The 18,847-nt window shown below is 37.3% G+C and overlaps 1 protein-coding gene across 2 annotated transcripts in view; it reads left to right on the forward strand.

Moving 5' to 3' along the window:
• Window positions 1-18,243, forward strand: part of MTTP (microsomal triglyceride transfer protein) — a 53,263-nt gene extending 35,020 nt beyond the window's left edge. For both annotated transcript variants that reach the window (XM_081068987.1, XM_081068988.1), the window contains exons 12-19: window positions 1,574-1,786; window positions 3,294-3,505; window positions 5,716-5,813; window positions 5,920-6,041; window positions 7,409-7,636; window positions 12,919-13,043; window positions 15,208-15,378; window positions 16,881-18,243. In XM_081068987.1, the coding sequence (XP_080925113.1) occupies window positions 1,574-1,786; window positions 3,294-3,505; window positions 5,716-5,813; window positions 5,920-6,041; window positions 7,409-7,636; window positions 12,919-13,043; window positions 15,208-15,378; window positions 16,881-17,052 (1,341 nt within the window). In that variant the 3' untranslated portion in view covers window positions 17,053-18,243. The remainder of the gene's footprint in view (window positions 1-1,573; window positions 1,787-3,293; window positions 3,506-5,715; window positions 5,814-5,919; window positions 6,042-7,408; window positions 7,637-12,918; window positions 13,044-15,207; window positions 15,379-16,880) is intronic.
• The last annotated feature ends 604 nt before the right edge of the window (window positions 18,244-18,847 follow it).

An 18,847-nucleotide genomic window follows, 5' to 3' on the forward strand; every position in this document is an offset into this window, starting at 1 on the left:
CAACCTTTTAAAAAAATGCATCTTTAAAAATAATAAGACTTGGCCGCCAAATGGACTGTAGTAAGTATTGAAATTTTCTTTTAAACTTGCTGCTCTGGGCTACTCATCTACCATTTGTCCAAATCAAAGATATACGATCAGAAAGAAAATGATGTATTCTAAGAATAAATTTAAGGTGTCTACTGAGCACACAATACTTACACTGCACAGAAGGTACCTGCCATCCTATCACATGTTATCGCCTTTCAGCATTTAGTAGTGTGAAAGCTACAATGGCAGTCTGAATGGCAGCGAGACAAGTTCTTGAGTACTAAGTCCCTATTTCTTTTTTCTGTTTGGTTTTTGCTTACATTTTGATTTCCCTGCATCCTAATTTCTTTTTTCCCCAAATTCGTATTTGAAAAAATTCAAACCTGCAGAAAAGTTATATAAGACTAGTATAATTCCATGAACATTTGTATACCTTTCATCTAGATGCACTAATTTTCAACATATTACTATATTTGCATGATTTCATTCTGTTTCATTTCATTTTATTTTATTTTGATTGAATCATTTGAGAGTGAGTTGCAGACATCTGACATTTTACTCCTAAATACTTTTAATTCTTACTAATTGAGTACCTTTGCCTCTTACAATGGGCAAAATACATATATTTATATTTATTAAATAGTGAGTTCATACTGCTACCTCTGATTCCAATCCAGCATCACAGGGTTTTCTCTCTCTGCTTCTCCCATTCCATAATTATTTCATCCTTTTGTCACAGTGAGAATGCTGGTTTTGAAGAACATCAATCTATCATTCATTCACTCAATCCGAAAACGCACACAAAATAGTTTTGGAATTGCTAGACCAATATTACTACAAGGAATAAATTGACTAAATAAGGTTCAAGACCTCATCCCTGTTCTTTTTGTCTATAAAATATATTCCAGTAAAGGTATACAGTCAGAGTTTTATGTTCAAAAGTTGCTTGGATTAATTCTTTTTCATTCTCTCCTGTTTAGTTATCTTACCAATTTGATATACATTTATGTTCATTTGTTTCTGTTTGAATTCAGTTTTAGCAGTCTTTCATCCTTGTTGATTTTCTTTTATTTTTTGAATATATGAAACGTTAAAATGGTTCAAAAGTCAAAACTCTATTTTAAAAGTATTCTCAGAGAAGTCTCATTCCCTTTCACCCATTGTCACCTAAGAAAAGGTAGGTGGCACCTCTTAGGCACCATCTAATCATTGCTTTAGAAATTCAATGAATGGGCAGTTTTATGAATCAATCACAAGAGAATTTTTAAAATGATTTTATACATTCAGAATGTGTTCAAAAGTAAATATGTCTATTCTTACATTCATTGCTTAAGAATATGTTAATGTATACATTATAAAAAACACAACACCTTTATCAAGCTTTACTTGTTCATTTTCATGTGTACCTCAGTAGGGCACACAATGCAAAACTTTCTAAAACTTTAAGTTATTTTCTTGGGCCCAAGAATGAGGCCAGTCTTACCCAAGCCTTGTTTAATGTATGGCTATGCGTATGTCTGAAGTAGTATGTGAATTTTTTTAGGCAGTGGTAGAAGCCAAGAAGTTAATCCTGGGAGGACTCGAAAAATCAGTGAAAAAAGAGGACATCATGATGTACTTGCTGGCTCTGAAGAATGCCCTGATTCCGGAAGGCATCCCACTCCTACTAAAGTACGCAGAGGCAGAAGAAGGGTCCATCAGCCACCTCGCTACTACCAGTCTCCAGAGATACGATGTCCCTTTCATAACAGATGAGGTAATTTCCCCAAGAATATTTGCAAAATTTACAAAAGGAAAAAAGCAGGCCTACACACTAGTCAAATGCAAACAACTTTGAAGTCGCCCTATTTTTTTTTCAAACTACCAACCTCTCTTTCCTGTTTAGAAATGACTCTTGGATTTAAGTTGTTCTGAAGCAGCTCACCTTTTGAACAGAAAATATCTTATATCCTGAAGCATAAATATTAAGGCATAGCCTCTTATTTTAAGAAACAAAGTATTTTCAGAAATATCTTTATTTCCATCAGTTTTAAGATGCTGTTACATTTTTGACACTGAAATATCGTGGCTTAAGTATTACCATGTTGGTTCCTACAGCTATGTTTTCAGGAAGCTGTCTAAATTCAGCTTTTATAAAGGCAGAGAATGTTGGTAAACCTCAAGAAAAACTGCCCACTGAGAATGATGTTTCTAGTTTGCTGCTAAACACCTTCCCACCAGTTTTGTGTCAAAGTTGATAGGATGCAAAGCATGATGGTTAGGATCAGGGGCTTTTGAGACAGACAGACCTACATATAAATTCTACCTCTCTTCCCTTTGTAGTTGTTTATGCTTAAGTCGGTCACTTAACTCCTAAACACATGAGAATAGGCCAATATTTGGGGGAGATAGAAAAAAGACAAAGGGAAGTAGAACTGAAGGAAATATTTATAAATGCCTAGTACAAAATACTATATACAACATATCACAACAAGGCAATGCTGGTAACCAATGGAATTATTTGTTGCCACAGAATGCAATTATTTTGGCAAATTTTCTTTGGTGTTAATGCATTATTTAAAAAACATTCCCCTAATGTAAGCTATGGACTTTCAGTGATAATGGTGTGTCAGTATAGGTTCATCAAATTAACAAATGACCACGGTGGTACAGGATATTGATAGAGGGGGAAGTTATGTGTGTTGTTGTGGGGAGGGATGAGCAGCAGAGGTATAAAGGAATTCTCTGTACATTCAGCTCAATTTTTCTATGAAACCTAAAATTGCTCTAAAAAAATAAAGTCTATTAACAGAAGAGAAGGGAAGAGTCTGAGGTACTTCCCTGTAAGGAAATATGAGTTCATGTAGCCATCTCTCCCCAGAGCCCCATTGCCACATGCCAGTAGTGTCTTTAAAAATTTATATTAGGTAACATCGTGATATGCTACAATAACAAACGGGCCTCAGAATTTCAGCTTATCAAAAATTCATTTCTCATTCATGCTATGCCTCAGACAAGTAAGGAAAAATGTGATCCTAAGTTCACTACAGTAGTGGAAGAAAGAGACAGAGAAGGCCTCCCAACTCTTAACTGACTCAGCCCAGAAGTTACTGAAAGCAATACTGTTCATAATCCACTAGCCAGAAGTATGGCCCCAACCTAACTGTGAAGGAACCTGAGAAATGCGGGAATGCATGTGTATTTTAAGACCACTGACTCTGCCTGCCACAATATCAGTTTAAAAAAATCTAGATGTGCACTAAGTTTGAACATCTTATGAACAGGTAAAGAAGACTTTGAACAGGATATACCATCAGAATCATAAAGTTCATGAAAAGACTGTGCGCACTACTGCTGCTACTATCATTTTAAATAACAATCCATCCTACATGGAAGTAAAGAACATCCTGCTCTCTATTGGGGAGCTCCCAAAAGAAATGAACAAATACATGCTTGCCATTGTCCAAGACATCCTACGTTTTGAAATGCCTGCAAGGTATGATACGGTGCATCTAATGCTCTGCTTATTCAGGCTTATTTGTATATTTGTATGGTACACATGTGGATAATACTAACGCTCTGGTCATTACACTGGGTTGTGTTGCAAGATCAAAGAGTTTTCCAAATTTCCTGTAAGAGAACTATATAGTGGACCAGGTTAAACAACTTCACTTTGGCACTATGATTTGGAATTCTGGGTATGATTTTTACTCTAGGTCTCCTGTTTAGTCTGGTAAACATATATTGCCAAGTGTTAGTCATGTTTTAAAATCCGACTACATTTTGTTTTTAATTTATTTTTATTTTTATTTTTTTAATAGGACTATTTTTATAACTAGCACAACAAAATGATGTTAGGTTCCCACCGGATGGTCTGTCATCTAAACTTTCCAAATGTTCGAAATCTTTAAAGCCTCATTTATCACAGATCAAATGAATTTACCATTTAAGTTTAAAACCTTAGGCATGACCCAGTTTAAGCTCTATTCAAGACAGGAAGACTGGGATCGGCAGACTTCATTGCTTTCAGTCACCCTTACTGGATTCATCTTCTTGCCAGTTCCCAAGTCGCTTCTGAATTCACTGATGTCTTGCTTCCAAGTGGCTCCCCCCAAAACTCTCTATCCCTCCTCCATGAAACAGAGAGCCAGAAAAGAAATTTCCCTTTCCCCTGAGTTACATGCAGAGCACTACCTCAGGAAAGTACCAGTTGAAAAGGAAAACAGACATGGGAGAGATGGAAAATAAAGAGAAAATGGAAAAAACAAAAAGGCAGTAAAAAATTGAAGGAAAGGAATACAAGAAATAAGAAGAATGAAGGAAAAAGAAACAGGAAGTGAGTGGAAAAGAGAGGAGAGCAGGACAAGGAAGAAGAAAAGAGCATGAGTGAGGGAGAGAAGAAACAGTCCGTCTGCAGCCTACTAGTTGAGGATCTGATTTCTCCTTCTATTGCTTTGTTTGCTCTTATCACACTCGGTGGAGGAGATCCTGGGTGGATTTGCTTCCCCTGTCTTGTGAGCCTAGTGATTCAGGGCCAATAAAGAGGAGGCAGCGGGGTAGGGAGCAGCCTAGGAAAGGCGAGGAAGCCATTGCAAATACTGTGGGTCAGATTCTGAGAACCAAAAACGTTAGGGTTGTAAGGGACATTAAAGGCTGTCTCGCCTGGTATCTCTTTCCAATGGAGGGGTCTAGCCTCCTGGCAGGTGATGTCCATACATTCCCTGCACCCCTCCAGTGGCAGGAGGATCACCTCCTCTGAAGGAACTTGTGTCGTTGTTCAGAGACTCACCATTACTTCTTTGTATAACTGAAATCCTTCTATAGACCCTGGTTTTATCCCCCAAGAAAGCGGAACAGGAAACATTACGCATCCATGTGCAGGCCCTTTGAATATTTGAGGATAGCTGTCATGACCCTCATCATCTTTTTTCCTCCATGCTAAAATCTTATAACTTACTGATACTGCTGGGGGAGGAATCATATAAGGTACCCATTTCCTCCTCTCGATAATTTTCTACCTTAGATCAAAGTCCAGATTTCTTTAGTTGGTTAAAAAAATATTTTTTGCTGTGTTGTTATAATTTTATAGTTACTGATATGATTAGGGTTAAGTAGTTAGGAATGGAAAGATCCCAGCACTTATTTCATAGGTAGACGAGGTAGAGGCATGAGTTACTTTCAAGGAGACAATGATTTATATATTGTATGGGTGTAACTGAGATGTTTCCTTAGTTGAAAACTGCATAAACAGAATAAATTTCTAGAAATTTACTGTTATATATCATCAGCCAGTGATAACAACATTAGAGGGTATAGCAAGTGTTTAAAGAAGTACTGGGAATCTCCTCAGTTTGGTAAAGCTTTCCTTAGAAGTATATACTATTTAACAATAGAACCATGAAGATTCAAACAAAATGTGCCTCCCACTCCTGAGGTGTCTCCATCAGCCAGCTTAAGCAATCTCATAGCTGAGTGTCCTCATGTTGCTGTCATTTTGATAGCAAACTAAATTTCAAATATCTGTGGATGAAGGGGAAAGCCCTCATCCTGATGCCAGCACTCCAGCTGGCACCTCCCAGTCTTGGAGCAGCATGAGGAACATTTGGCCTCCTTTTTTTTCCACTGAGGATTTGGGTTTTTTCCAAATCTAACTTGGGAAACAGCCATTACAATGAATGTGCAGCTTTTTCCTTTTACATGTTGCAGCAAAATGGTTCGTCGAGTTCTGAAGGAAATGGTTGCTCATAATTATGACCGTTTTGCCAGGAGTGGATCCTCTTCTTTCTATACTGGCTACATACAACGTACGTAAACCAAGAAGGGGCTCCTCTTTCATGTCCCTCCCCAGCTGAGTATTGCTGGAACTGTCATTAAATTATAGTTTTTGTTGTTTTCTGTTTTCGTCATTAGGTAGTTCCCATTCGGCATCTACTTACGGCCTTGATATTCTTTACTCTGGTTCTGGCATTCTAAGGAGAAGTAATCTGAACATTATTCAGTACCTCGGGAAGTCTCATCTTCATGGTAGCCAGGTAACTCACTTTCCATTAATTTTGCTGAATAAAGTATGTAAGAAATTAGTCTGAGGTAAAATAAAATACATACTGATAATAACACTATAGAATGCATAAGTTAATGGTGACTTCTGTAATATGTCACCCATGATTGTATCATCTGCAAGAGATTTGTAATCCCAGAGGAAGTTCCAAATATGAACTAGAAACCTAAGTAATTTGATTCACTGGACTTACCAAACATATGTTTGTCTTTTCAAAGGTACACATATTGACAAAATTGAAATCGTGCCAGTATTTCTCACATGTGTTTTAAAAAATATGTTATTTTTATTCACAGACGTATTCCTCGAAGTCCCAGATATTTAATTCTAGAGTCTGTTTTCCTTCTCTGGGTGTTTCTATGAAGAGATTGATTCCCCATAATAAAAACTTTCATAATAGAACATGACTCTCTAAAGAGTCAATCTATGTTTTCCCAATACTGCTAGAAGAGAAAAGAATAAAGTGTAGGCTAGATATTCAACAACTAGCTGACTTCCATCCCTTTCATTTTATCTAAAATTTGGTAACACTCTGTAAAGGCTTTTTAATTTTGAAATATGCTTTCTTTTTAGGTTTTATGCATAGCAAATTATACCCTTCTAAATAAGCTCAGATTATTTAAGCTTTAGCAACGATCCAGTGCTATATAAACTTGAGCTCCTACCAATATTACATTACCACACCCTTGCATAGAACTCTAGTCAGAATACCATGCCTTTGTCTCCTGAGGAATCACTGTCTGTTTTCTGATATGCATTCTGAAATGCCAAATACCCAGTGGTTAAGGGGCTGGGTATAGGGGACAAAGCAAATGTAAGGCTCCTAGTATGGTAGGGATCAGGATGCGAGTCCCCACACGGTGTTCACCACTTTTCCTTTGAGCTATAGAGAAAAGGTTGACATGGAAAGATGTGAGTCATGGCTTAGAGAGTTCCACATCTCTCATAGTAGCATCCTTAGGGTGACTTTCCCAACACCTTTCTATCTCCTTTTAGGGGCTTTAAACAATAGCTAATTCATTATGTATGAGACCTGGAAAGACTAAGAGTCTCTAGATGACACTGTAAAATGGAAAGCTCATAGCCTTTTCAGTCAGACAGAAGAATTTGAATCCTACAACATGAATAAAAATCATATGTACCCCCAAAGGGTGGTTGTGAGGATTAAATGAAGAAAACTAACTCATATTCAGGCATAGAGTTGCGTTGTGTTTTATTTTTGCCTAGCTGCTGCAGATTTTTGAGTTTTGGACCCCTAGGAAAGTTCTGGCAGTAGCTCACCATCACTTACAGAACAGGCACAGAGCTTATGTCACGAATGTTATATCCATTTTTCCCTAGGTGGTCATTGAAGCCCAAGGACTGGAGGGGTTAATTGCTGCCACTCCCGATGAGGGAGAGGAGAACCTTGACTCCTATGCCGGCTTGTCAGTCATCCTCTTTGATGTTCAGCTCAGACCTGTCACTTTTTTCAATGGATACAGTGATTTGATGTCCAAAATGCTGTCAGCATCTAGCGACCCTGTCAGTGTGGTGAAAGGACTTATTCTGCTAATAGATCATTCTCAGGTAATTCATTCATTCTGCACATATTTATTGAGTCCCTACAATGTGCCAGGCACATTTTAAATGTACCTTGTGCTTGGGGGACATAAGACAAAATTCCACCCATCCTGGAGCTCACATTCTAAGCATTCAGCCTCTTGGTATTGTTTCCCTTTCTCCTTTTCTCCTTTGCTATAGGTAAACAGGGATTTATTTTGCCTTTATTAGATGATTAAGACAACTCCTCACTGTTGAGGCAAAAGATAAAATATTTGACATAATACAAGTATAATGTAATGTCAATTATATCTCAATACAACTGAAAAAAAAGAGAAAATACTGATGCTAATATAAACAAGAAATTATGGAGAAATTAATCTAGGATACAAGACAGCAGAGATGCCATTACCCATCCACTTAGTTTTCCTGGGCATTTACTCTGATATTTCCTGGGCATTTCCTGATATTTACTCTGAAGGCAGGAGTTAAACTACATAGTTTCATAAATTACTGATGACATTTATCATGACAACAATGATGAAGAGTCATAGAGTGCATCATTTTGACCCTGCCAAATTAGTAGAGGCTTAAACAACCACTGACACCAACCACATGTTTCATGGAGACTCTTTGCCCCAAACTCTCATGTTCACAGAATCTTACAAAGGTTCATTCATTAGTAGAGAATAGAACTTGCATTCACTTGGACTGCATTCTTCAGAATGATTTTCAATTTTTCTCACCCCCAAATCTTACATTACTGTACTGAAGTATGACAATACTATCTTCTGTGCAGTAGAATTTTAGGTGACCCAAGATACTATGGAATAACAGTGGTCTGCCTCAATGGATTTTTTGAGAAACAGAAGTTTATCTGAATAACCTTTGAGTTTGGGTATTTGATGCTTAATTTTTTTTTAAATGACTTGACATGTTTCCTGCCTTACTAAGCATACCAACATAAAACATGAAATATTTGCTAAATAAGGATCCTAAGGGAAATCCTTAAAGTAATCACTGTGTACTCCAATTGATCACTATGTACTTTAATTCATACTTATGATGATATTAGAGATATGTGAGGAGATTGGATTAAAATTTACAGACTATGGGACTTACTTGGGAAGTTTGCTTTTATGGTTTAATAAATTCATAAGTGATAACCTAGGTTTGAATTTCGCCCCCACTAGTTAGTTTCTGTGTGCTCTTGGGCAGTTACTTAATAGCATTAAACAAAAATTTTCTACTAATGAAGTGAGGCATTTGGAAAATGATTCGAAGTTTTTACCAGCTTTGTTCTTTGCCAGATAATTTGAGGATTCTGATTTCTTGGATTCTGGTTATGAAATCATAGATTTTAAGAGATGGGATAGACCTTAAATATCAGATTTTACTAAAACTCCTCCAAAACGTGATTGGTTAGAGTTAATGTTAATTCTTTATCTTTATTATTTCTCATAACAATTCAAGATAGCTGTATATAACAACAACAAAATAATCTAGGGTAGCTTAACCAAATAGTTTGATTTTTATCATGTAACAAATATTTGGAAGTAGGTGTCAATATAAAAATCCTAAAATATTATCAGTGTCCAGGTTCATTTCCCTCAGCTCTGCCATCTTTACTTGTGGCTCTTAACCTCATGCTTGTCATCTCATGATTATCAGATGACGGCTGCACTTCCAGGGCTATTGCCTCATTTCAAAAAGGAAGAAGAGAAGGGTCAGGGACAATAGAGTCTGATTCTTTTTTAAGAACTTCTCTGGGAGCACCATCTATTCCTACTAAAGATAAGCAGCTATAAAAGGAAGCCCTTTTGTTATTGACCAAAATTGTGTCATGGGGATATCTCTAGCTGCAAGAGAAGCTGGTAAATACAGTTTTTACAATGGTTGAATTGACTCTATGAATGAAACTATATTTCTCTTGATATGAATGAAAAGGACAACAAGCAGTGCCTTTCCTATCCATTAATCCTCAAGGTCACATGAGAAAATAGTTCTCAAATTATATCAGAATTATACACTGTACATTTCTTTTGCAGTGTTACCTTTGGGGAGATTCATTCTTAATGAAAGAATCTCTGAAGAAGGCATAAGAGTGCTGAGGATGTGTTCACATTTTAAGACACAGGTATAATAACAGTTCAACATCATCTGTATGTGTTCAGCTACCCATCAACAAGGCCTAATGGTATGAATCCAGGTATAAAACTTGATGCAAATATGAGTAGTAATCTAGATCAGAGTTAACAAACTTTTTATGTAAAGGGCAGAAAGTAAATATTTTAGGCTTTGCAGGACACATGGTCTCTGTTGCAGCTACTAAACTCTGCCATTGTAGAGTAAAAATAGCCATCAGCAATATATTGACGAATGAGTGTGGCAGTGTTCCAAAAAATTTTTATTTACAAAAACACCCAGTGGGCCAGATTTGCCTGCAGGCCATAGTTTGCCAACCTCTGATCTAGATTAATTTATAAGATTTTTCTATTCATTAAGCTAGGACACCTAAGATATATTCTAAGAGAAAGATCATCCCCAAGCTGTTAACTAGGATCCAATGTCTGTAAATTTCAGATTGGAGTATTTTCGGATCTGCAGCTATTATACAAATAAGCTGTTTGAGGCTCCCTGCTCTACAGAGCACTCCAATAATTTCATTCCAGCTTCAGAGGCACATACCACTCTAGGTCAAGTGCTGACATTGAAGGAAATTTTGGCAGTGGATGGCCTGTCACAGCTACCAGGGCAGATGGAATTACTCTTTGCTCCCTTTCTCTCTGTTTGCGGCTAATTGTATTGCTCTTCAGAAAAGGATGCCTGATAAAGTCAGATTAATAGGGAGATCCTCTTTAGTCAGCAAAGAACATATTTTCCTGAATGGAAGGAATGGGATGAGTTGTTAAAATATCAATGTCTGGGTTATAAGAAACATCTATGGAACCAAAACTAAAAGATCAAGGAGGTCACATTAGCTACATATACAAAGCTCCAGTGTCTTGTTCCTCTAGTTCATAGACAAGAATTTAAATAAATATGCACTCTGGGTCAAACAAATTTTTTGCAATGTCTCTCAGAGCAGGCTTCTTTGCACATCAGGAGACAAAGTTAGTTATGATTTTATGATAGTCATGGATGGAAGTAGAATAGTCTCCACCACTAGGACAGTCTGGCTCCACATGTAGCCTCCAAGCCTGATTTTTCTTTTCAGTTTTCAGATACAATGCCTACCATGGAAGATTAGAATGGGAATTACATGAGATCTCAAATGTAGAGCTTTTAGGATGCAGTTGTGTTCAAAAACTGATAGTTGCTCTTATTTTTCCCCCTAAAAAAATCAGAACCACTGCATTATGTGGTTTAGTCCCTTCTACAGGGGTCAGTGGTCTGTCTATGGAGGTCCAAGAAAATTTCTCTGTGACTACACATATGAATTCTTCCATGATCCCTGTGCTTGAGAGAAATGGAATCTTCCCAGAAAGCCAAGGCACTCCTCAAAACCCACATTGCAGTGGAAATATTCCCTCCCTACGAAAGGAACATTTTCTAATAGCCGTGAAATGTTCTTTTCCACGGCACTTGGTATGTTGGATCATCCACCTAATATATGGTCAGTAGGAGAGCCGAAGGCCAAAGTCCACATCACAGACCTCTGCTGGGTTGGGTGGACTAACGAGATTATAATTTTTCAAACTGGGAGCAGAGAAGAAGATACAAAGAAAGAAATGCTTCAGAGACAGGGCATACAGTAGGGCTCATTTGGGAATAATCACAGTTACAGTGCAAATGCGGAACTCTAATATCTTGTTTCTGCAGTTCATAAGCATAGGTTAAATCTCAATATGATTATTGTGGTTTTTCAAGATAATTTGTTTCTTCATATTAGTTATGATGCATGAGACAACCCCTGCATCCTATCACACCCACATTTGTTCTAGACTGAAAGTAGCTGTAAGTATCTTTAGGGCTGTCTCCTAACGTGTCTCGAACTCTGTGTCGAGAATCTCATGCTTTCATCCAAATGCTTTTCAGACTGAAGGAAGCTTCATGCCACAATCAGACGGTTTCTTTTTTTTTTTTAATACCTGGTTGCAAGCCAAGTTCTTTGACTGACATTCCCTGCCACATTTTTTGAAAAGTGGAGATAATTCAAGGAGATCAACAGGATCCTTTCTAGACAGTGAAATAATGACATTTTTAGTTGGCAAAACACAACTTGTGTGGTGTAAGGAGGGCAGTTACATAAAGTTGGTCATGCTGCCAGTTGTCATGAACCTAATCAACATTAAGGATACGGAGCCTTTTTCTCCAAACCATTACCATTTCCAATACTGTCCCCAAGCATTCTGATTCCAATCCAGCTGACGAAGTTTTCAGCCGACATCACCAAAGCTAATTTGCATAGAAACTGCAAGATTAAAAGGCGAAATGCTGGCAAACAGCACCAAACAGTGAATTTCAGACAACTATAAAATTTCTTAGGAGGGAATATGTTTGTAAGTGAGTACTGTCCCTCTGGAATATGCTGTCAAGTTCATGTTGGACTCTACATGTTAATCTGATGTCATTCCAAATGTCAAACAACACGGAATTAAGGTTTAGTTAAATTGCCTTGCCTTTCATTCCTAGCTTGATCTAGGCGGTTCCTGGAGCTTTTATGCTGCACTGGCAGTTTTTATCATGCTTCTCATTTGCCAGCGGTTGTCTATATTTGACACTGCATATAACTAGAAAAATGCTAAAGAACTTCAAGAAGTCACCCAGCCCAAACTCTCCCCCACCCCAAAGCCACAACTGGATTCCTGATGGAGATGCCTTCATTTTCCCTACTCTGCTGGTTCTCAAATTTGGGTGCCTCAGAATCACATGAGGGCTTATTATCACACAGATGACTGGGCCCCACTCTCAAGGTTTCTAATTCAATAGGTATGGGACTTCCGTTTCTAACAAGTTTTCAGGATACTGATATTTTTCATAAGGGGACCACACACACTTTGAGAACCGTTTCCCTCCCAAAATGAGGCAGTGATGTAAAGAAAATACCCTTCTTAATTGTCACTTCACTTTTTTAGTATTTTAATACTAAAAAAAGTTATTTAAAAAGACTCCATAATTTGGCAAATTAATAATCTACTTCCAGTGATCAAGGTTAGGGTGTGTTTCCAAACCCAGAGAAAGACTCTAACATCAACACAGCTCAGATGGTGTTATTCAGAAAGCAAGAGGTTCTGTGTGCTTTGTAAAGGGGTTGGTAATTGTGATTATTATCACTATTATTATCACTATTATATTTTTGCTTCCAGGAGCTTCAGTTGCAATCTGGCCTGAAGGCCAACATGGAGATCCAAGGTGCTTTAGCCATTGATATTTCTGGTTCAATGGAGTTTAGTCTGTGGTATCGTGAGTCAAAAACTAGAGTGAAAAATCGGTAAGCATACATATAATACTCTGCAAAGAACTGTAGAAATATGTTTTCAGAATTATTTAACCTTCTGACTTTTCAAAATCTATGCTTTCTATTTGTAATCAGTAAAGCACAGAATAGGAAGTAACCACGGGAATTCATTCTCCCCATAGTTTCTTATGAGCAGGTCAGTACCTAATACAATTCAGCCAAGAATCTTCTTGATTTTTAAAGACTTCCATTGATAGCATGTCTAGTAGATGAGAGGTTCATCTTCTCTTGGTATTCCACTTCAGTAGTTGACAGTGCTGTCAGGAAATTTTACTTTGAAACAAACTTTTTTAGCTTATCCCTCTTGTTGGGATTTCAAATCTTTTTTTCTGTTTTCAGTGGATAAAAGTTAAATGATCACTTTTGTGCAGAATCTAAGTATTAAACATTAAGAGTCCTTAAGTTTTTTTGTTAGTGCTCATTTTTCTAAACAAAATGTTCTCAGCTCCTTTAGTTTTTCTAATCTACCTGTCAGTTCAAATGAAAGTATTTTATTTTGATCCTAAAACAATGTCTCTGAACCAGTGTAATAATCAAAAGAATTATTTTTCTGTTTGTTATAATCCCAAAGAAAAGGAAATCGAAATGCAACTGATTTTTACCTTTTTTGAATATTTAAAAATATGATGAGGTAGAAGTGAGATAGGAGTGATAAAATTAACTTTTTAAAAATTTTGAATTATGGATGAAGAAATTGAGGACAGTCAAAAGGTGGCACATTTAATGTGAAAGGTGGTCCATGGTGTTACTAAAGGAACCAAAGAATGAGAAATGGGGCAGGCCATCAGAGCAGAGGGATCAGCAATATAATTTAGCACTTCCCATTGAATCAGTCATCTGTTTCCTCTTTCTGAAATATTTTCTAGATAGAAGTTTCCCCAAATTAAACTAAATTGAATTCTTTGCAGAAAGAAATCAACAACAGTAATAACAACAATAACAAAAACTCCGGATTTTCAAAAAGGACATAGTATCCCTAAGAATCTAGCACTATCCACAGGGTAGCCAATCTATCTTCAATTTCCCATTTGTTTAAAACATTTTAGTGTCAGATGGGTAATAGACTTATTAGGGTTACCACTTTGTGAGGTATATAAATATCTAATCACTACGTTGTTTTGTACACCTGGAATGAATATAATATTGTATGTCAACAGTAATTGAAAAATAATTTTTAAAAACTAAAAAATACCTCTTAAGCTTTTGTTGAGTGTAAGCTATTAAAAGGTAAAATGAGGTATTCAGGGATTTAAGTGATACCACCTGTGACCTACACTGATAACAATAGCAGCTGGTGTGTTTTAAGTTGCACAGCAAAATTGAGTATCCCTATCAAATAACATGGACATACACCTCTGATTTAATTGTGAGAGTCGCTTCCCACAATTTCATTTAAAGTCTACAATTAAATTAGAGTGTTCCAAGACATAAACCTTCTACTGGGACTGTTTATCCTCTTCATTTTCATCCAAGCCACTCTCCCTAGTCAACCCAGTATGTCTATCTAGTCCTCCGGGCAATTGTTGGAGAACCCACCATAGCCATCATTCCTGGAGCACCCATTGTACATGCCCCACTGTAGGAATGGTTCTTTGTGACACAACATTTTTTCAAATATCTTGGCAACCATAGTCTTATGTGTCTAGTCTTATGTGTCTAGAGACCCTTTGGAGAAAGTAATAAGGCGGAATTAAAATAGCTACATAGAAGCCAACAGAGAAACCAAGAAAATGGTTATGCACATCAGCTGTCTTCTTTCCGAGTTTAGACTTTCTTTTAAGATAACTCAGGTATTTCTGACTTCCTGAGAAGACCAGTTTCCAGACATACTGCTATTTTCATCTTGGCACTTGGTATGCTTATTCCAAACAGTAGTACCCAATAGACATTTCATTCTTATATCTAGAATTGAAGGCTGGGGATGGTTCAGGGAAAGGGCAAACCTTCCCTGCCCGGCCTCTGGGACTAATCAGGCGCTGGTTACCAAGAGAACTCTAGCACATTTAGGTCACATATTACTCATGTACGTATTTCCTTCCAGTCTTCAGCGTTATGAGTTCAGACCCTGTGAAATTATAGCTATTAGTCCAGCTCAGTTAAATGTGTATTAACAGGTTTTTTTCTGCCAAATCTTTAGGTTGGCTGTGGTAATAACTGGTGACATCACCGTGGACTCCTCTTTTGTGAAAGCTGGCCTGGAAATCAGTGCAGATACAGAAGCAGGCATGGAGTTTATCTCCACAGTGCAGTTTTCTCAGTACCCATTCTTAGTTTGCCTGCAGATGGACAGGGATGGAGCTCCATTCAGGTAAGGAGCAGCACTTGTGGAATGTTCCAGGGCCATCCCCAATTCACCAGGAGCTTGCATCCACTTTGAGCACACATTTTCAGAAATTAAAAGAAAACGTTAAAAATCCGGGTGAAACATGAATTTTCTTCAAATGAATAAAAGAATAATTGATAAAGCTAAAGAAAATCAGTTTTTAAGATACCAAAATAACCATAATGACTAGTTCATTTGATTTGGGAAATAATATCACATTCTATCCGGAAATAATTTATCAAAGAAACAAAGGGATTTGATTTACCATAAGAATTGCCATGTAGTTTCAGCAAAAATACTGGATGTGTATTTACTATTGGCTATCTTCACAATTGTTTCCTGGACAGGAAGTTCAAAACAAAACATCTTCCAATTATTTACCATGGTTTAAGAGCCTAATAGAATTCACAATTTTTAGGTAATCCATACAATAGCAACTTGACATTGTTTAAGCTTTGGCTCAAACTTGAGAGTTTGGGATTTTGAATTAAAAAAAAAAATGTTTTCAGTAGAATTCTTAGTGTCTCAAAAGCCTAATATATAATTGTCCATGTTACTTTCCCAACACCTCTTCCACTCTAGAGCTTCTCATTTACACCATATCCTTTGAATCTTGTAACCATGTTTATAACAACACTGTCACGTGGAAGTAGAATACTTTAGGTCTAGGTGGCAATGACTCTTCTGTTGTAGATGTTTCCTTGACACACTATTAACCATGAAAGCAATTTGTATACTTAAAACAGCAAGCCATATCTTATATCATCTCTTTTGATAAGTAGGCCTGAGTGGAGCACCTTCTTTGTATTACTGACATTTTATGACCCATCCCAGGAATGCACAAATGACATAAGTCCAAATATGAGTTGGTTATATTTTTGCAGAATACAATATAGTGGATTATAATCAGAATGTTATGCTGTTGTTAATTTACCCTAATTTATGTATAGAATAAACCTCCATTAATGCATTTAAAAAAATCAACCTCCAACGGTCAAAATGCAGTGACACCCAACTCAGGCATATGGCTCACTGGTTTGGTTTCACGTTTCACTCAAGCCAGAGCTCTGGGAATGTTTTCCTATCAGCATTCTCATCTTAAATCCAGCTGGACTTGCTACTGACTCAAAAGGGGAGTGTATTCAAGGTGGGGCTCCTGGAATGAAGGGTGGAAGACATAGCAAGGCTTGCAAAGCTTAACAGCATATTCAAAAAGCTGAGAGAAATTTAGTCCTTCATTCCAGAAAAATGTATGGCAGACTTCCACATTCCAGGCATTTGAAGTATATCTGTTTGTATAAAAGGAAAGGGGAAGAGAAAAACCACCCTCTTCACGGGAATGGAAGTTGGTAGTCCTTGGCACTCATATCCTTTCCCCAATTGCTCTGAAACAGAAGCTTCCAACGTACACTGATAACTTGGCTGTGAAGAGTGTGAGGTGACTTGAATATGTGTGTAATTTTGTTATTGTTGTTGTTGTTACACAGGCAATTTGAGACAAAGTACGAAAGGCTGTCCACAGGCCGAGGGTATGTCTCACGGAAGAGGAAAGAAAGGCTAGTAGCGGGATCTGAATTCCCTCTCCACCAGGAGAACTCTGAGATGTGCAAGGTGGTGTTCCCCCCTCAGCCTGAGAATACTTCCAACGGTTGGTTTTGAAACTGATTGGTGATGTTTCACTGGAATTCATCTCCCTAGAAGGGATACAATGTGACATGCCTAAGTGCTTGCTCTCTGAGAGCACGGTGTTTACATATTTACCTGTATTTAAGATTTTTGTAAAAAGCTATAAAAAAAATCCCTCAAATGACCAAACTTGGGCCCATTCAATATACTACCCATAGTGTCACTTTGAGCCAAAATATGTGACATTTTTAGCAATATTCTTAGTTTTATTGTACCTCTTCCAAATCCCATTTGATACAGTGAGAAGAGTTCTGCCCTAAGTAGAAACTATTGTTTATTTAAAAAAAAACACACAAAAAAAACAAAATACACACTGAGAAGAACCAAATTTTTTTACAATAATTTTTAATCAGTGTGTGTGTAGCCCTTGATAGAACCTTAAACATGGATTTTTTTCTACCAAACATATTCCTCAATCAGGAAAAAACAGACCTTTGTGGGGGTGGGTAGCGGGGAGAGAGGGTGGAAGGAAATGGGGCAGTAAGGGACAAGACTTTTTAAAGACTTTGGTCAGCCAGCTTCAATAATTAATATTACTTTCTTCTGTTGTTAGTTTTACTAAGAATTCAGATAGAAACCACACAGAATTACAATATCCCATCTTGTCCTTTTGCTGACCACATAGTCAGTCCCCTGCCTTATAAAATGGACTTAGCACATAAAAATTAAAAACATTACTTTCAGAAACTCCATTTTATTTTTTCTTGTGCTATGTCTCTTTGAGCCTGCAATGTGGTCCTTTATAATGGATATCTGTCCTTTATAAGGGATGTCATCATATATTCATCGTTTTATCTTTCATTCAATTGTTCTGTGGTGGAAGTTCCAGTCTGTTTGACTACGATCTGTATGAAAGCCAGAATGACTAAAATAATTTAATATTGCTTTGAAAAACTGATGGATTTGAACTTGTAACATATAAAATCAAGAAAAGATTATATTTATACAAATTAAGAGGTATGTTAAACATTTTTGAACATTTATTATTAAAACAGATATACATGTTTGTAATCATAAACCCAAAATAGATATGTTCATTTTTCCATTAAACACACACACACACACACACACACACACACACACACACACACTGGAAACTTAGGTAGCCTACCATTGGTTGTAAATTTAAAATGATGTGTGATGAAATAAATATGTGGAAATCCTACTGAGTTGCTTTTGTCTACTCTTATTTTGAATACCCTATTTCTCTGTTCATGCCAATTATCTGAGCCCAGACACATATACAAATAAGTCTCTGCAGATCTCTGGAACAGGCTAGATTGTCTAATAGGTCAGAGCCTGTGGAAAATGAGCCACTGAAATTAACAGCAGTCAGAACCTCTTAAAGACCTGTAAACTTAAAAACAAGCTCTAAGCCCACTTTTCATAAAGCTCTGGTTGGAGGTCCTTACTGTTTTCTTATTGAGAAGAGAGAAAGGAATCAAAAACTGGAAGCCGGGGAGGTGTGTCGTTGGTGGTGGCATTGGCCTTGGAAGAAGCATCTGTAAAGATACTCATGCTGCAGCAAAGGCAAGTTGATCTAGGGCACTAAGCTGAAGAGTCGTGGGCTAAGGAACCTCAGCCATGGGATGGTTAACAAATCACAGCTGCTTCTTTGACGCGTAAAGCAATGATTCGCTTATGAGTGATGATTGCCGTGTCCCGCACGTTAGTGTCACGCTACTGCCTGGCTGTTTATCTGCCTGGCTGAGTCAAACACTGCCACCCATTGGGAGAATGGATAGTACTTAGCAACTTACATGCTCCA

The sequence above is a fragment of the Rhinolophus hipposideros genome (genome assembly GCF_964194185.1).
Source record: "Rhinolophus hipposideros genome assembly, chromosome: 1".
Lineage (NCBI taxonomy): Eukaryota > Metazoa > Chordata > Mammalia > Chiroptera > Rhinolophidae > Rhinolophus > Rhinolophus hipposideros.